The 17,856-nt window shown below is 41.7% G+C and overlaps 1 protein-coding gene across 1 annotated transcript in view; it reads right to left on the reverse strand.

Annotated features, from left to right (window-relative positions):
* Positions 1 to 1,381: 1,381 nt before the first annotated feature.
* PMS2 (PMS1 homolog 2, mismatch repair system component) overlaps positions 1,382 to 17,856 on the reverse strand; it is a 121,518-nt gene continuing 105,043 nt past the window's right edge. The window contains exons 12-15 of the mRNA XM_069210154.1: positions 16,685 to 16,852; positions 14,310 to 14,410; positions 11,061 to 11,230; positions 1,382 to 2,353 (exon numbers count right to left, since the gene is read on the reverse strand). Of these exons, the coding sequence (XP_069066255.1) occupies positions 2,210 to 2,353; positions 11,061 to 11,230; positions 14,310 to 14,410; positions 16,685 to 16,852 (583 nt within the window). The 3' untranslated portion in view covers positions 1,382 to 2,209. The remainder of the gene's footprint in view (positions 2,354 to 11,060; positions 11,231 to 14,309; positions 14,411 to 16,684; positions 16,853 to 17,856) is intronic.

A 17,856-nucleotide genomic window follows, 5' to 3' on the forward strand; every position in this document is an offset into this window, starting at 1 on the left:
AAGGCAGAAGTTAGTCCAGATCCTGAGGCAGATCCAGAGTACCCAGTTGGCTTTGAGCCCACCAGTGGTATCCCAATTGGGGCACCTCTCGGCTCTGTGGTGACTGAAGGCGCAACAGAGGGAGATGGTGGCATAGATGGAGTACATGCAGCATAGAACTCCCCAAGTTGAGAGGGAGGTCACTCCAGCTCCAAGGATATCATGGAGGCACGAATAAACCCGGCCTCCAGCTCTACAGCTGGCATGCAGGAGCAGGGCCTAGAAGCACAAGGTTGAGAGAGGGAAGGTGAAGAACACGTCAACATATTTTTGTGCTTCAGAATTACTGGACTTTGAAGATGACAACTTCGACTTTTAAGCTGTGAGACAGACTAGGCAACAGGGCTCAAGATCTCCCGCAGAACAATGCAGTGCCTTCTTGTCAGGCGCCACCAGGAGATTTATCCCTGGTGTCCAGATCACATTTGGGTGCATTGACTGACAGCTGGTACAGGCCCTGGAGTGGTGGTCTGGCACTAGACACCAAAGACAGATCAAGTGGGGATCAGAAAAACACATCTGTCTGTGAAATTCCTCAAATAGTTTTGAGGTATGTTAGGGCACATGTCCCTAGCACACTGGGAGAAATAGCTCAAAATATGGTTGACAAAAGGTAAAAACAAGTGGTTCAAACGGGGACCAAAGTAGCTTTCTGGATCCCTGCTGTTAGTACTGAGAAAAAAGAAACTGATGTCAGTGCACCCAGGTGGTACCTAAATAGGTACCACAAACGTCAGCTCCGATGGGAATGGCATGGAATCAGAGCCACAAACAGGACCTACAGGGATGCAGAGGTGCTGCTCAAGATTTTCTGGATCCAGTCCGATACCCAAGGGTAATTCTAGAATGAGGAATCTGCGGTTTGAAAGAATCACTATCAGAAAAAGCGTTATCAAAAGGTAAGTAACTTGTTCTTTAGGATGAAAACAAATAGTCCCTCATGAAGAAGCCCACTACAGAAGGGACTATGAGCCCTAGACCCTATCCTCCTTCAGTGACACACTCACAAAGCTGGCATGAAAGCTGTGGTGGTTAATACACTTGCTTGAAAAATCTACCTGCAGATCACAAGCTTGATATTTATTGTCTCTTTTATCTTCTGGAGGTGGCTGCAAGGAGTTATAATGTTTAGGGTATTGTGCTCATTTCTTATTTAAAGCAAGACAAAGCAGATGCACTGCCATTAGAAGCTCTGAAAAAAACCCAAATTATTAATATGTTTTATTGAAATGATTATTGACTTTCTGGGTAAAAACTTGGAGTGAAAATTAATTCTAGCATACACTTGGAATGACCATATTTCCGTTTATCAAACAGTTAAAGAAAACAAACCACAAGTTTTGCATGAACCAAGCCTGGGCCAATTTATTTAATGCACAAAGAAAGCAAACTTCATAATAGCAGTAAATGTGTATATTTTGAAAGATAACCTTGTGATCTGAGTTTATTTTCATTTACTGGTATAAGCAACTCTATGGGGATATTTCTGACCAGAAAGTTATTTTCAGCTGAGTTATAAATAATTTATTCGGTGGGTATCATGATATAGCTAGTTGACCAGTAAGTTATCATACAGCTGAAAATGTTATAATCATGGTAAATCCGTATGACCATTACACATTACAACATTTTCCAAGATTCCATATAATAAAGTGTTACAGGACCAAAATCTCTTATTGTTCCAGGAAGTAATGTGGTCAAATAAAAACTAACATTATTTTGGGTATAACAATAAACCTATGAAATAAAAAAAAAATATTAAAATCCTTGCACTTTTCTCCCATTAAATAACAATCACAAACGTAAAATAAGAATACACATTTATCCTGAATTTTAATATTTCTTAAAACCTATAATTTTAGAGGAAATGTTTTTTCTGTGTTATTGGCATAAATAATCAACAAAGAAAAATGTTAATGTGAGTGACTGACCATCTAAACCAACATTTGTTGTGCTCTTATAATGAATATACAGTTTGGGATTGTTGCTTCTGGAATGTTTATGCTTGTATATATTTTAAACACAGGTAACAAAACATGACTTCTTAAAAAAGAAAGCATGTATTGCTTCTTACAAACACTAAAAACATATTCCTTTCCATACGGAAAAAATATGAACTGTAACCTTTTCTTAAAATTGAAATGATTACCATAAAATACATAAGGGATAGTTATTCTTGTGCTATCATGTCTAAATTAGCAATATGTCTCATCGTCGGCCGACCATGGGGGCAGTTCCATGGATGTTCAATCTCACCCATATGAGTCACCAAGTTCTTCATCTCAGAGGCATTCAGTGCTGTTCCAATCATCACCTTTATGAAAAAGCAGAGAAATATTGAATAATGAAAGCTCTGACTTTTCAAGTATTTGGTTCTACAACACACATTACTCAAGGGAGCAGTGTTGGTAACCTAACCAAAAGAACAACTGACAATATGTTGTTTAACAACCAAATCTATGACTCACTTCCTTTACAAAAGAATCATAAATGGTCTACTGACAGACTTTGTGATTGCTTGCACTCTATATGTGGGAAAGCCCCTACATGTGAACACCCCAATATTCACCTCACCCACTTGCACACAGCCTGATGAATCAGACAGTGTTAAACCTCAATTTTATGTGGCAATGTGTTCCTGAGGTAAGGCAACTATCAACAATCATAAAACATTAAATCACGTAAGGGCCCTCTCAGTAATTGAGCTCCAGATCAGAGAAATAAATGTAAAATATTGATCACATAATTGAAAAAGATACAATATAAGTCTTTGCCACAAAGGTTCTCACCAAATCGAGCATTACTGAGTAGTGCAAAATCAAAATTATTCTAAGTTCCAAGTGAGCAGTAAAATCAATAGAGAAATAGACAGCATCCCTAGTAGCACAAAAAGAATCTGGCTTGCAGCCCAAATTCGAAGGTTTATGTGCACTATTTTCACATATTAAATTACTAGAACTTCTAAATCATCTTGGTATGATCAAAAGTGTTCCATTCTCAGCAAACCAGATAACATTTTTTTATTATTTGTGATGTTGTCTCACCATGTAAGCATAATCCCTTCTCAAGTAAAGCAAGGAAAACAGCAATGAAAACAAACAAACAAGACTATACTTGACTGTGTGCTGCAGAAATAATGAACAGTTAAACATACAGGGTGAAGACATCCATTTTGAAACTATGGCCACCAGGACTAAATTGAGCTCTAGTTAACAAAAGCTAAGAAAACGCAATTCTACATGTTTCAAAGACAACAGCACTATATCAATGTGTACAAGTATAATCAAGAGTAAATCCACATTCTGCATGTTGTTAGCAATGCACAAATATATAATTGCACGAAAACTTTAACAACATCACCACTGTCCACCCAAATGTTTCAAATCTAACACCATGTCTCAAACCCCCAACCAGGTTCTAAATAACCTAATCACGCTGAATGACTTACTTTCGCAATAACACCACTAAATAATATATACCTTATAACTCAAAGAAAACCCATCAAAATGGGTCAAACATAACACCTTTAACAAACTCCGTAAAACATTCTTGCAGATTGACGTTCTACTACTTCAGCAATAACGTGGATGCTTGGACAATAATAACACATGACTTGTTCACTATTTCGAAAAAATAACATATACCATTAGAAGAGAAATAGTCTTTGGCCTTCGAAATCAGCCTTGTGAATTGGACATTGAAATTAATGACAACTGCAAAACTCAATTTGTAAACTTTCTTTAATGTTTTAAGCGTAGACTTAGAAGTACAAGCATATACAGTACTTAAAGTATGATCAAGTAACAGGTGAGGGCTAAAGCTTTTCATGCAGATAACATCAAAATGTAGTATGTTCCAGCCCTGACAAGATTATTCATCATAATTCTCTAACATCTGGTGCACATTTCTGACATTTATCTATATTCATATCATATACAGGTGGGAGTGTGTGACACCATATTGTTCCCCACCAAGTAAAGAATGGTGTACAATTAACAACGGAGCTCATAACAAACATAAGAATCCTGCCTAGTTGTCCCTGGTGTAACCGTTAACAAACCTTTAGATGTTCCAATCAGGGGTTGGGGGAAGCGGGTGGGTAGAGGGGAAGGCAAAACTGGTCACAAGTTCCACAGGATAGGGAATAATGGCAAATACTGCCCAGACATGCTGTGGCTTATCAGTTCTCACAGATAAGTCCCCTGGCAGCGGAACGTCGGGGTGGCCCTCAGCTGGGAAGATCTAAAACAATCAGTGCAGGGGGAATCTCCAACTCCAAAACCCATTGACATAAACTTGTCCATAATCACAACCATCTTCAACTGAACACCTTAAAGGACTTATGACTCAAGTTGAACATCTAAATGCCACCTTCAAATTATTCCCTCAGATTATCCCATCACTATGAGCACATTTTCCATACCAACTTCATAATATATCAGATACATCTACAGTCTCAAAACCATACCATAGTTACAACTACATCTCCAATCAAATGGATTTATTTTTTCTAGATATACTTCCTTATCACCAAGGTGAACCATAATGGGTGCATGTCACTCTCAGTGCCACCCTCCTGCATCCTACTACAAGAACACCTCTGTAGACATTTCAAACAAACTCAACACAAAGTCATTTATGACAGCAGCGATCCTTGGGGAACAAACATTTCCATCACAATTCTTAATTCAAATACTCACAACAACTTCTCTAATTTGAAAAGCCCTTAAATCTGACTTTGACACCTTACTCAGTAAACACTGAGCGCTTTGCAGTGCACAAAAGAGCAAACATCTAAACAAATATGAGACTCTCATAACTAACTGGATTCCAGACGTCCCCTTCAATGATTTAAGAAGGAACACCACTCTCACAAATGGTCAATCTGAGCTCAAAACCTCCCACAGACCCATCATATAGGCCGGCCACAAAAGGTTTCAACCTTGATAAATACAACTTCTCAAGTAACAGAGGTACATTTTGCAGTCCTGAAATCCAACCAACACAAAAAAGACACAAAGTCACGCTGGGATCACTCTGCTACAGCAACCTCAAGACCATTATCACCAACGATCTACCAACATCACCCATAATTAATAAGATTACATGCTAATAAGCTGAAGCTCTACAACAGTTAGCAAAGCTGCACTCTCAGTCTTGCTATATAATGGAGACCTTCCCCATCTTGTTCACAAGGGAACTCGCATCACATCAGCATCCCAGAATAAAATTGATACTCTATTGCTGAATGTTTATGTATTACATGCAATGTCAGATCTGAAAATATCGAGGGAGGGAGTTGCTTTCACCTACACAGAACACCTAAATCTTTCATGTTTTATTTTCTTTATATCTAGTGTTGCTATGGCCACAAGGCAATTCTGACCTGAATGATAGAATTTATGTAATGGCTCTAGTCTAAATAAGTCAGTTACTGCTGCGGTCCTATCAAATTTAGACTTCACACTGTGCTTGTTAATAAATAAATCCTTAAAGTTCATTTGAATTAAGGCTTAGTTTTGCAATGACAACTCACTCTTTCTAATCTGCTGAATTCCTGACTGTCAACATCTTCACCAAAAAGTCACATCACAATGATCATCAGCCACCACCCTTTGTTGAAAGAGGATACCTCTATGGGTGACTTTATCCATTTTAAGGCAGACCATGACACCTATCCTTTGACATGACACCCTTTTAATCTGTGACTCTAGTAAACTACATTATAACAAAGGTATTAAGAAAAGTGCCCAACTTAGAGACTTTCTAAATTACAACAACCCTTATCACAAAGTCAGTCTCTCATACACACATACAAATACATCACTGTCCCCATCATTACTAGACATGAAAGGGTAACATCACTAGACCCTATTTCAATGATCTGGTCAGATTAATTGCTTCTATGGTTGCTTCTTTACCGAACTACTGCTGCTCTTAACACTTTATCTAGCAAATTCTGAAAAACTAATAGAGACATTGAATTATAGACCTCTGGGCTTTGAAGGACAGGTGTTGCATCCCTAAATGCTATGAAGACTCCAAACACAGATCTCGCCTTGCTCATCAAAGGATATAGCCACAACCCGACTCATACACACACTATTGCTGCTCTGTTCACCAAATTGAATACAGCAAGAAACAACATCCACTAGTGATCATATCAAGTTAACACGCAAAGGCAAATCCTAAGAGCATCTGAAGTAAAAGGGAGAAAGCACCTATCTTATGACACCTTCATACTACACAAACACACCTAAAAATGTGGCAGTTGCGGTGGGAGCATGGCTTGGGGCATCAAGATGGTGGTCGCAGTCTAAGAGTGCTCGGAACCCCCTGTCATCCTCCGCCATCCTCGTCACTGTCCAGCCACCGGCTAAATTCTACACACTTCTTAAATGCCCCCTTAGAAGCGCTATACCACAGGCCTCTTTATTCAACTGCTGAGGGAGAGGAGGGATGAGAAGAGAGGCTGCCAACTGCCCAGACTAGCTCAAAATGGTGGACGCCCTCGACCACTGAGGCCCCAATCCTCAGGGCTGGGAGGGTCAGAGCTGGACCCCGCTCGTCACCCACGCTGATCTACCTGATCTGGATGCTTGCGGTCACCGAGATAGGGAACCGGCCTGAAAGCACGCCTTCCGGGGCATGGCCCTTCACCCTCTCCTAGTGCCGACACACCCGCTCTGGGGCCGTGAGGTCCCTACCTGGTGTTGGATCGGCGGTCCACCCGGAGCTGCGACGGTGAACTACGTGACTTGCTTGTGCATGGGGCTCCTTCTTACCTAACATGCTTGATCCGGACGTTTGCTGTATCCAAGGTGGAGGACTGGCTCGGAGGCACACCTCCTGAGGTGCAGCCCCTCATCCTCTCCTCCTGCAGCACGCTTACTCTGGGGCCGCTGGGACTGCCCGGACATGGGGTGGGTGCTGCGGCATTGCCCCCAACCTGGTGTGGGATCGCCGATTCACCCAGAGCCGTGGTGGTGACTTTTCTGGCCTGCTTGCTTCATGTGCCTTCTTCCTCCCTAGCAACCCGGAGTGCTGTGGAGCGAGGACCGGTTTGGCCCCACATCGGTGACACCACTGGCCTGCCAGGAGTCAATGGAGGCTCCCACCAGAAACGGATCTACCATCCTCCATGAGGTGGCCTGCAGCGGAACCCCACCTGCGATCCTGGTGTCTATTTGGCCGAGGCTGTTGCTTCCTCTCCCCCACCCTCCGGAACCGAAGGTGAGAGATAACAGGGGGGCAGAATAGGAGGGCTAGCCATGGATCTACATTAAAACATCTGCTGTTCTGCCCACCCTAATTATTGTCAGAACCGCCCCACCATACTGGCCAACCCCACTGACATTGCCTCCTGGGTGGGCATGAAGCAGCAACTCACAAGGGTCATCTTCAGACCCCCCAGCTCTCACGATCTATCCTAGGAACATGTCTACTGTTTTGGCCCTTCAGAGTTGCTCCTGCATTGACATGGAGGAGTATAACGGGACACAGGTGGCCCAGTTGGCCTCCATGTAAGCACCACTGCCAGTTGGCCCGCAGGCCCATTGACCCTGGAGCGCCCGTCCACTCCGTCTCCTCGACCATTACCTTTTGTCCCTCCTGCAATGCCTTGTGTGACTCCCGTCTCCCTTCCTTGGCTGCCAGGTCCACATTGAGGCCCAGCACAGCCCAATCCTGTGGTCACCTTTAAGTGCCACTGGGCGGCTGTGAATCCACGGGTGCCCAGCAGCTCGTACTGCTACAAGCTTTAGGAAGCAGGTTGGGCATACACATGCAACCTCGACACAGTCTACATCTGACGTAGGGAAAAACAAAACAGTACAATTCCTCCCCTCTCAGTCTTGAATTGGCAGGTTTACGACTCCAACAGGAATACCAGGAGGGATGCCATGGAAACCCCTGCCTCCACCAAGGGAGGCCCAGATAAGATCTTGCAAGCTATCCAACACTCACAACTGGCGATGGGGACCAAGATCAAGAAGGTGCGGGTGGACGTGGTGCTCCTCCATCAAGACTTCAAAAATGCCACAGGCTGCATCACAGAGGCAGAGGGGTGAATCTTCACAGTGGAAGATGAGGTTGCTGATCATCGGACCAAAGTGAACCGTCTGTTCACCTGCACACTTGACCTCCAGCCGAGATGCTGAGAATCGGTTGAGACGTAACAATTTGTGCTTCATTGGTCTCCCAGTAGATGCGGAGTGCCATCAATGTGAGGAATTCCTTGAGGAATTAATTAAGGATTAAGTCTTGGAACTGAGTGATAAACTGTCCCCCTAGTTTGCTGTGGAACGTGCCTGCTGGGCTCTTTCACCCAAGCCCCCTTCAGGGGTGTCACCCAGAACTATGATACCATGTTTGTTCAACTTTAAATACCAAGACTTTCGTTATCGGAACTCTCAAATCCTTATTTTTCTGGATCATATGCAAGAGGTCCAAATGCACCATCGCTCCTATGAACTTGTTAAACAAAAGTTGCGTGCCCTACACTTTTCCTACATGCTTCTTTTCCTGGTATGTCTTAAGGTGATACATGCGGCAAGACACACTTTTTCAATACCCCTTAGTCAGCTCGGGTGTGGCTGACTAAGGAGAGGCGACTTCATGGCACAGAGTGGGCCTTTCCTCCCCATCCTCTCGACCTCTGTCAGCGCATTCAGAGCCGTGGCTGTGGCCAACGGCCATCCAAAACGATCCTGCACTATAACCCGTAGATGGAAGAGTAAAGCAAGGCCAACCTCACGCTCACCGATCTCTGGCTCCTCGACTCCACCATGCTTGCAGCTGCAGAGTGCTCCCCGGAGCCTGGCGAAGGCAATAATGTGACTGCTCAGGAAGAAGTCCAGCTGAGCCAGACACCCTCAGTCCTCTAGACCCATCACCGAATATTCAGAGAGATGATTCCCTTGGCCTGCTACACTTTGTTGTTGATAGCTTGTCATTCTGCATGTGCTGGCTGGCATTGATGTTGTATTCATCCTAAATTATGGAGGGGGCCTCCACATCATTCATTTTGGTTCTCTGATGGGGAGATGCTTCTGGAGGGGGTGGGGGGTGAGCATGGGCAGGGTTGGAGTGAGTTATAATGTTTAATGCTGATTGCTCAACCGTGTTCCTTTTCAGGTTGTTGCATAGCCCTAATACTATCCTGCCTGCAGCAACCCCTACACACTTGCTCATTTATACACCACACCTGATATCTAGATTCTTTGAAGTCAATGTCTCAATTCCAATCTGATCATGTCTCATCTCACTACATCTCCCATGGCCCCCTACACCGTAATTCATGGAATGTTAACGGCCTACTGGACCGGGTTAAACATGCAGCTGTTGCAAGAGACCCATCTACTGGGCAAGTCTTATCCCTTCCTTGCCCACTATGGCTTTGATCGTGTACATCGCGCTGGCTTTGCCAGATGGTCCCGCTGCATGGCAATACTGCTGCGCTGCACGTTTCCCTCAGTGTGAAATCAATCATGGGCTGACCCCCAAAGCCATTATCTCGCCCTCACAGGTATGGTGGAAGGCTGACCTTTAAACATTCTCCGTGTATATGCACCTTCCGCACTTACCTTCTTCCTAGCTGCACTCACTGAGATAGTGACCGCCTGCTGCCTGGTCTTACGGTCATTGGTGTAGATGTAAATGCCGTCTTGGAACCTGTGTTGGAATCCACTGGTTCCCCTTCTACCACCCGGTGCCAGAGATCTGCCACTCTACGTAACTGGGTGACCCACCTCTGCCTCTGTGATGTACAGAGGACCTGGAACCGGCGATATACTCATACCTCAGCTGTGCATCATACACATGCATGTATAGAGATGTTTTTTAATGCCAGCTACTGATGTATCGGCAGTCACACAATCTCAGATCATGTTCAGCTACTTCTTGGTATTGGCCCATCAGACCCATTGTGACGCCCTCTGTGGTGACTTAATGCTTGGTATCTCCAAGATGAGACCTATACATGAGACGGCCGCCGGGAGATTGAGACATATTTTCACAAAACGTGGTAACGGTCCAATCCAAAGGCACTATGAGGGCCCCTTACACTGCTACTGTTCGAGGCCATGCAAAGGCCCTCCTCCAGCTGAAGAAGAAGACCCAACTAGATCACATCACCCAACTGGAGGGCTGTGCACCCCGTTTGGAAAAGCAAATGGCCCAAGATAGCCAAAGTGATGAGGCAGGGGCCCTTACCTTGGTGAGGAAAGAAATCATAGAACCCACCGTTCCCCCCCCTCCAGGTGGCGCAACAAATCTAGAGCACTTCTATATTGTGGATTTATGGCTGGGGAGACAAAAAGAGCAAGTTGCTATATTGGCTCGCTTGCAAACCCCTGGCGGAGTGGATCATACCTGAGGTGGCTGTTTCGACAGGTGTTATGCAAACAACCTCCTTGGGTGTACCCCCCACATTCATTGACCATTATGCCTCGCTTTGCATGGCCTTCCCCCAAATGGAAGCTGAAAGAGCAGCCCCCTCATTGATCAGATACCCATTCCTCGCTTATCAGATTCAGAACGACGAGCATTGGACTAACCTATGACGCTGGAAGAGATTGGAGAAGCAATCTGAACCATGAAGCCAGGCAAGACACCGGGTTCAGAAGGCTACCTGCCTGAATTTCATGTCAAATTCAAAGATATACTTGCCCCTCACTTACTGAACCTCTATGATTTTGCCACTGTACAACTGATTTTAAATGTATTCAATTTTAATGTTTCTGCATTTTAAAATGTTTTTACCTTTATTTGCAAGGCCTTATTTTTGCAAATTGTAATGCATATGTTTTTACAAAAAACATTAAACTGCATGTGATTTTTTTGCCTCATGTACTTGATAATAACATCAACAAATATAAATGGTGCTTATTCCTCTTGCTATAGCATTGAAATGCTTCACCAGGAGACTAAAATAGAGTGAACAAATGGGGAATGTAGCAGGAGTAAATGTAGCTGAGGAACATGTTTAGCTGGTGCTTTTTTGTGACCACATTTTTACTTACAGATTTCCGACAAGCTCTTGAGGCAAACATTTCTCTGACCCTCGATGGCCTACACATGACACCAGGGCAATCACTCAACATGAAGATAAGTTCTTCAATATCTTTTGGACCAAATGTCCAGTTGCTGCTGGTTGGCAAAGAAATTAACTTGACTCTTTCTGTGACGGGTGCTAGAAGAACAAAAAAATTGAACAACACATCATTATGAGTGGCAAAAAATACTTAAAACAATCAGGTTTAGCAAGTCAATATAAAACCTATAAAATCATAAGAAAAACATCAAAGTAGAATCCATTTTAAGGTCAAGCATAGCAGCACGCATGCGCTGCTTTTCCGATGTGTTGGTATGTATCTGGGCTTTTAACCACACTCACCGCACGCCCATCACTATTACTTGTTCATGGGCTTGCCTTTCAAAGGTCCTTTGTTTCACAGCTTGCACCAGCAGCTAAGCTGTTTATTTGATAAAGCACTCCACCAGTGCGTGTGTTTGCCAGTTGACTCCCTTGTGTGCTCCTCTCCCCTGTTCAGGGTGTTTCTCTCTTGCACAATATATACTTTCATTAAAACTCACATCCCTGCTCCGTTCCTTAAAGTGACCTCATTTGGAGAATACCACCTTTGCAGGGCTATACAGTCACAGTAACGCAGCCCAGCTTTACTCTGTGTTTTTTCTATTTTTTTTTAATACTGTTCGCTTGCGCAATTTGGCAGTGTCCACTGCATTTCTGCAAATGACAGCAGATCTTTGTCCCAGTCTCTTATCCCACTGGTCAATTTAAAAAAAAAAAATCCTGCACAATATTGCATTAAATTTCTCACCAAACCACATGCCTGTCCTGTATTATGTGAGCTCCTATGTGCAGGCGATGACTAGCCAACAGTTGTGCTGGAGACACAAGATATTAAAGCAGCATTGCCAAAAAATGAAATGGATATTCAATTGCATTGACATGAGTAAAGTGAAAACAGGAGCAAGTGCACAAATAAACCTATAAAAGAGGAAAACTGCCACATTGGCTGTTAACTAAACGCAAGTGTTATTGAAGCAGCTATCTTTTTTTGAGTGTACACTGCAGCTTCTACCTTCCTCGCACTCTGACAACAGGAAATGTCTTGAGTAAAGAATGTATGTGCATGGTTCTAAAGACTGTAAGGGCATCAGACACAGATCTTCAGTTTAGTAATCCCTCTCTCAACGAAAGTAGCCATACAGCAATCTCCGCTCAGCGAGCTAAGTGCTTGTATTGACATCAGTGTTGTCAGCTACCATTAACAAGCTACACATTTGGCAAGGTAAACACGAGGGTTTAGCGTTGTGAAGTCGATAGTGTGCTGATCAATTTGGCATTAGTAACACATGTTATTTATACTTCCAATAAATAGCATCTTATGATAACTCTCATTATGTCAGGTTAATGTAAAATTAAAATATTGGTCCAACATAACTTTCCAGTGAAAATATTTATATGCAATTAAACAAATAAAAATTTCAAAATTATTGACTCACAAATAAACACCAACACTACTACAGACCACAGCAAAAACAAATACCTCTCGCAAAGGCAAGACTTCCAATGCTTGTTCTAGTAGTCACTGGTCAGGAAAGAGTCTAAATAGAGGAGTCTAAACAATGACAAACAAACAAATCTGTAGATATTAGAGTAACACACCCCCCTGTTTTTCTGAATAAGCCATGACTAAAAATAAATTTTAGAATAAAAGTAAACATATTCAATTTTTATCATGAAGATAAGTATGATCTGTTATCCGTTTCTACCTGTTAACGGATTAAGTAAATCACCAACTAAACAATTTAACACGGCATAACAATTTAACAATAGAAACAACAGTCTTTTCTAATGCAATAAAATAATCTATTGGGTCAGTCTCGGTTTGTGTAATTTTATGTCTGCCTCTGATATTCGCACCATTCTCTGAACTGTAGTGAATGTATTGTTGGGCTACTCAAATCATCATTAAATTAGAAATTAGAGAAGATGGTGGTACTAGCCTTACACAGCTATTTGCATATTGTCAAAAACATTTATTAAAACAGTACTGTTTGGGTACGCTTTCCAGGGGGGCTGGATACTTCAGATCCCTTAGGGCTGTTAATGTGTAAGTTTAGTGGTATGTATTTATATACCGATACTCAAAAAACATGCAACTGTACAGGATGGGAGGAGACATAGTGCTACGAAAATCCTTGAGAAAGAGTTTGTAAATCTAATCTAAGAAAGTACTTGAACAGCGCTTTTGATGGTGTATTAAATGTTCTTTGAGGATACGTGTATTCAATTTTTTTCTAAATTGAAGGAGTCAATGTGGAAGTCTAATGTCAGGAACAATGTTTTACCTGTGTAGCCAGAGAAATCTTCCCTCTGGGCCTTTTAGGTCTGGACCTCGAGACCACTTTAATTATATAAAATATACATTCATGCATGGACTTTTCATCAACGTTATTCATCCATTGAATGATCTGTTAAATTGTCATTCACATTCTGCTACCACCCACCACAGCATACACTGCAAGGCAACTTCAGCATCTGGCTTGTGTCTGACATTTCTTTTATGGACAATGTGAAATTCCTACTAAAGGAAATAGGTCATAATTGCCTGGCCAAGTAGAAAAGGCCATGCCTCTTTTAAAAAAAATATTACCTCTTACTTTTATACATTTTAATTTCGTATATATATTTTTCTGCTTCTGTGAGTGCTCAGCCATTCCGCACACTCTGTTACCAGGCTTCTTGTTGCAGCGAACAGTGCACCCCGTCGCACATGGATACTGCAGTGGGCGGCCATTTTTGAGTAAGTAATTGAAAACCATTCACAGATTGCTGCCTGCGCTAGCCGCAAGTATGCACACATGCAAGTATGGGTGATCATCTTTGAATGGCTTTTGCCATACTTTATGGTAAAACACATTCTAAAATGCCTGCGTGGATGCACCGGTGACCATTTTGGAATAATTTTGTTATTCCGAGATGGCCAACCTTGTATATGCATGCACATTTAGAAATCAAAGCTAAAAAGTGACAGGCAGAGAAACGTCCATTAATCTCATGGCATAACACAAAACAAAGAAGTGGCAAATCCCGGAAAAAAAACAAGATGTTAAAAAAAAGTTCACAAAATAATTAAATGCTGTAAAATAGTTCACCCAGTCCTAGTCCAAGTTTCGGGCCATACATGTTTAAAGGATTTCTGATTTCATTACTAAGGTCATGTTTGTTTAGCACTTACCACTGTCATTTAAAAGGAAATCAAATCCATTTTTCCTAAATATTTCGATGTTTTCAATTAAGACGGTTTCATTCACAGCAGTTAAATTCAGAGTCTGTGGCCTGCAAAACAGATTACATTTTTTACTTTAAAATTCTGAGGTGTGTGGCATAAAATGTGACATACCTGAAGTTTCTCTAGCGTTTTGAAACATATATTGAAGAAAAGCTCTTAAACCAATGACAGGGAAGAAGCTGATACCAGGCAAATGTAAAGGTAAGCCCGGGATAGGGATTTAATTGCATTCAAGACATTTCTGAATTGGCTTATTTAGAAACATTTTACTTATTATTTTTTTTAAATGGTGGGTCTGTAAGATTAACCGTATGCCAGTGTTTAGATGATATACCTCGAGGAACACTTTCTTGGTTATGGTATAGTTTTTTTTCCAAATAGGGATACATGCACTCCTTCAGTTAAACACTTATTGTGCATTTTAAGTTTAGGAAAAAGTCATAAAAGCTCCTAAAAGATGGGTCAAGAAGTCAATGACTTCCACATATTGTAGCGTGCTGAAATTATGACGTACAGACCTGGAGTCTTTGGAGCCTTTGAAGTATTATTAAATGACTAATGTCCTGTTTTTTCCGTTTTGTGTGCCAGTGAGCTCTTCTCTCCATTTACTGAGTCCAAAGTGGGACTCGTACTAATCAGCCACAGCCTTCTGTCCTGATTTCAAAAGCGAACTAACAAAACCAGCAGGCTGCCACAGGGGCCTTCAACCAGCTAGCAGCGGAGGCTTTTCTGTCACTTGTCACTTAAATCACTTGCCCCCATCGATTTAGGTGCAGACAGCTTTAGACTTCCAAAAATGTAAGTACTGGGTGGAGGGAGGGCAGGAGATACTAGCCAGATTGAGGGGGCTGGAGGGTCTTTTGTTCCCCACTGTAGCTGTGCAAAAGTGTGCTTGAATATGGTCGACAAAGCACGATGACCCATATGCCTTACAAGTTTGTCTACTTGCTGTATATCTTACATGTGAAACTTAATAACAACAATACAAAAAAATAAGTACCTTATATGATCACTTAGACTAGGTCACACCAGGCCAAGCAGAAACATATACATCGTGTTCTGTGTATGTACCACAGTCGTACATGGACTCCGAGCCTGTCTGGGTAAAGAGAACCATAGAGAGGCCGACTCTCACAGGGAGGACGGGCGTGCACTATGGAAGCCGGTAAAACATTTGGTTACTGCAACACCTGCACATCATAGCACACAGCTGTGGCAGGGTAAGAAATTATCTTGAGAATGGAACCCATCTAGTAGCCATGGAGAAACATACTTCGAAGGATGTCAATTTGCCCTTCCAATGCAACACACACTCACTGTAAGCCAAGCATACCTGCACTCCCTAACTCTAGTGTTTTGAACCAGCATGAGAGACCGTTGTGTCTCTTTCCTCACCAATATGGGTGGGGGAGTGATATAGGGGTGGGGTCGACATATATGGGAGAGGAGCTAGGGAATGTTTAATAGTATACCCACCAACAGTGTGCCTTTTCCCTAGGAAAATAAATCCTTTCTGGGTAGAAGCAATGGAAATGGAAGGGGAAGCCTAGAAAAGGCCAGTCTGGGAAAATTACACCACCTGTCAGGAAGCAAGAAGGCAATGAACTAGGAGGATGTGCTGATGACCGACCCTATTTTATTTTAGGCTAGCAGAAGGGGATAATCATCTTGTTTCTATTACAAAGAGAGAAAATAGCATTTTTGACATTTTTGGGTTTGTTTTACTAACTTTTTCGCATTTCTCTAATTTGTTACTTAGTGGGCACTGTTCATATGTGATGTGTTACGAAATTATAATCTTATTAAAATACAAATGATTTCAGATAGCTATGGGTCTTATTTAAAAACTAAAACACTGAACATGTCTGCTTTTTTAAGCAGTGACCAAGGAAAACAGTTGTCTTAGTAAAAGCATTTCAGTCAGTTGACACATGTGCATTCTTGGGTGTTTTACAAGAGTTATGTGCATTAAATAAAAGAGCAGTTTCAAGTTTCACCTTCCAGGTGGGTTTCTTCAGAAACTAAATGTGCAAGCCCTGTCAGTTTAAATATCTACCCATAAAGATCATTTCATAAAAGAACTGAAGAACACACACACAGAATGGCATGTATCATTACATTAGTCTCAATGTCTTTTAATCTAATTGACATTACAGCAAAAACCCTGAGAACGACAGAGAACAAAACTGATTCTAACAGCTAGTAATTGCATTTACAAAAAACAGATAGTTTATTGCAGATTATCTTTATCAAAATGGTGGGATTATCTCACAAGTCATCTCTATGTTACGTGCCAATCAAGAGTGTTCAAGAATACTTACGCGATCAACCTCTGTCCTTGGAGAACAGTCTTTTGTTGTAACATTTCAAAGTTATATTTCTCATCTGTAGCATGCTGATCAATTATGAAGAGGTCCGAGTTCAGCTTGGTTATGATAAATCCCAAATTAAATTGGCCGATGATTTCCATTTTTGCAAACATGTCTTTACTGTTAAAAGAAAAAAATACGCATAAATTTACCTTTCCTCTCCATTTCTTAAACATTTCCAGGCTCTAGTATGCACATGGAATGGCTCTCCGGGAACTACATGAAACCAAGGGTTTGAAGAGAATCATAAATTGGTTCTATGCTTTTGGGATATGAGATATTCTATGGCTCGAAAAGTGTGAGGCATTGTAAGCATATTTAGAAAAGGAAAGATTTGGCATACTCTGGATCGAGAGGTAGTATTTTGCAGGTTGAATAGATGTAATATGCGCGTGGCTGTGTAGAGGAGACATACAGAACAAAATAGGTTTTCAGTTCATGTTGATAAAATATACATGTCTAAATGAATGTCTACATTGTTATTAATGTATGTCCTTGTTTCAGCTTGTCACTCACAGAGGAGAATATATCCCTTTCCATGATCATTCTGCATTAGCATGCAGTACGGTTTGTGGCAATCCTCACAATGGAGCACAGGATCTTCACAAGCAGTCTTCAGTAAATTTCATAATCATACTGAGCACTTAAAAGTTATTTCAGCAAATTATCCCAAAGCTAATAGGAGAAACAGCTTAAATGTATTTTACCTTATGCTACAAAACGTTATTTAGTCCAGTACGCTTTGATATAAGTAGAAAAACAGTGTGATTGAGAAATGCACATTAAATAGGACAATCCGTATTTAAGAGACCATGCTTGAGGGCATTCTAACCTAAAAGAAAGCTGGCATGGTTCCAGCCTCCATCCCAGCATTTATCAACTGTTCCCTTGTGGAGTTGAGCTCATGTAATGGCCAAAACCAATTATGTGTCGTATGGTGATTGTATTCCCATAAAGTCTAATGATATTTCAAGAAAGACCCTTGAAATGTATTCATCCTCGACTAATAATATCCTTGTTCAACAATGTTGAAGGCGCTTGCTGTCCAGAGACCTATCCTCTCAAAGGTTTCCAGGCTCCCTTAGAATAACTAAAACCTATTCCTATCTCCAGAAGCTAAGAAA

Source organism: Pleurodeles waltl, chromosome 10, assembly GCF_031143425.1.
Source record: "Pleurodeles waltl isolate 20211129_DDA chromosome 10, aPleWal1.hap1.20221129, whole genome shotgun sequence".
Lineage (NCBI taxonomy): Eukaryota > Metazoa > Chordata > Amphibia > Caudata > Salamandridae > Pleurodeles > Pleurodeles waltl.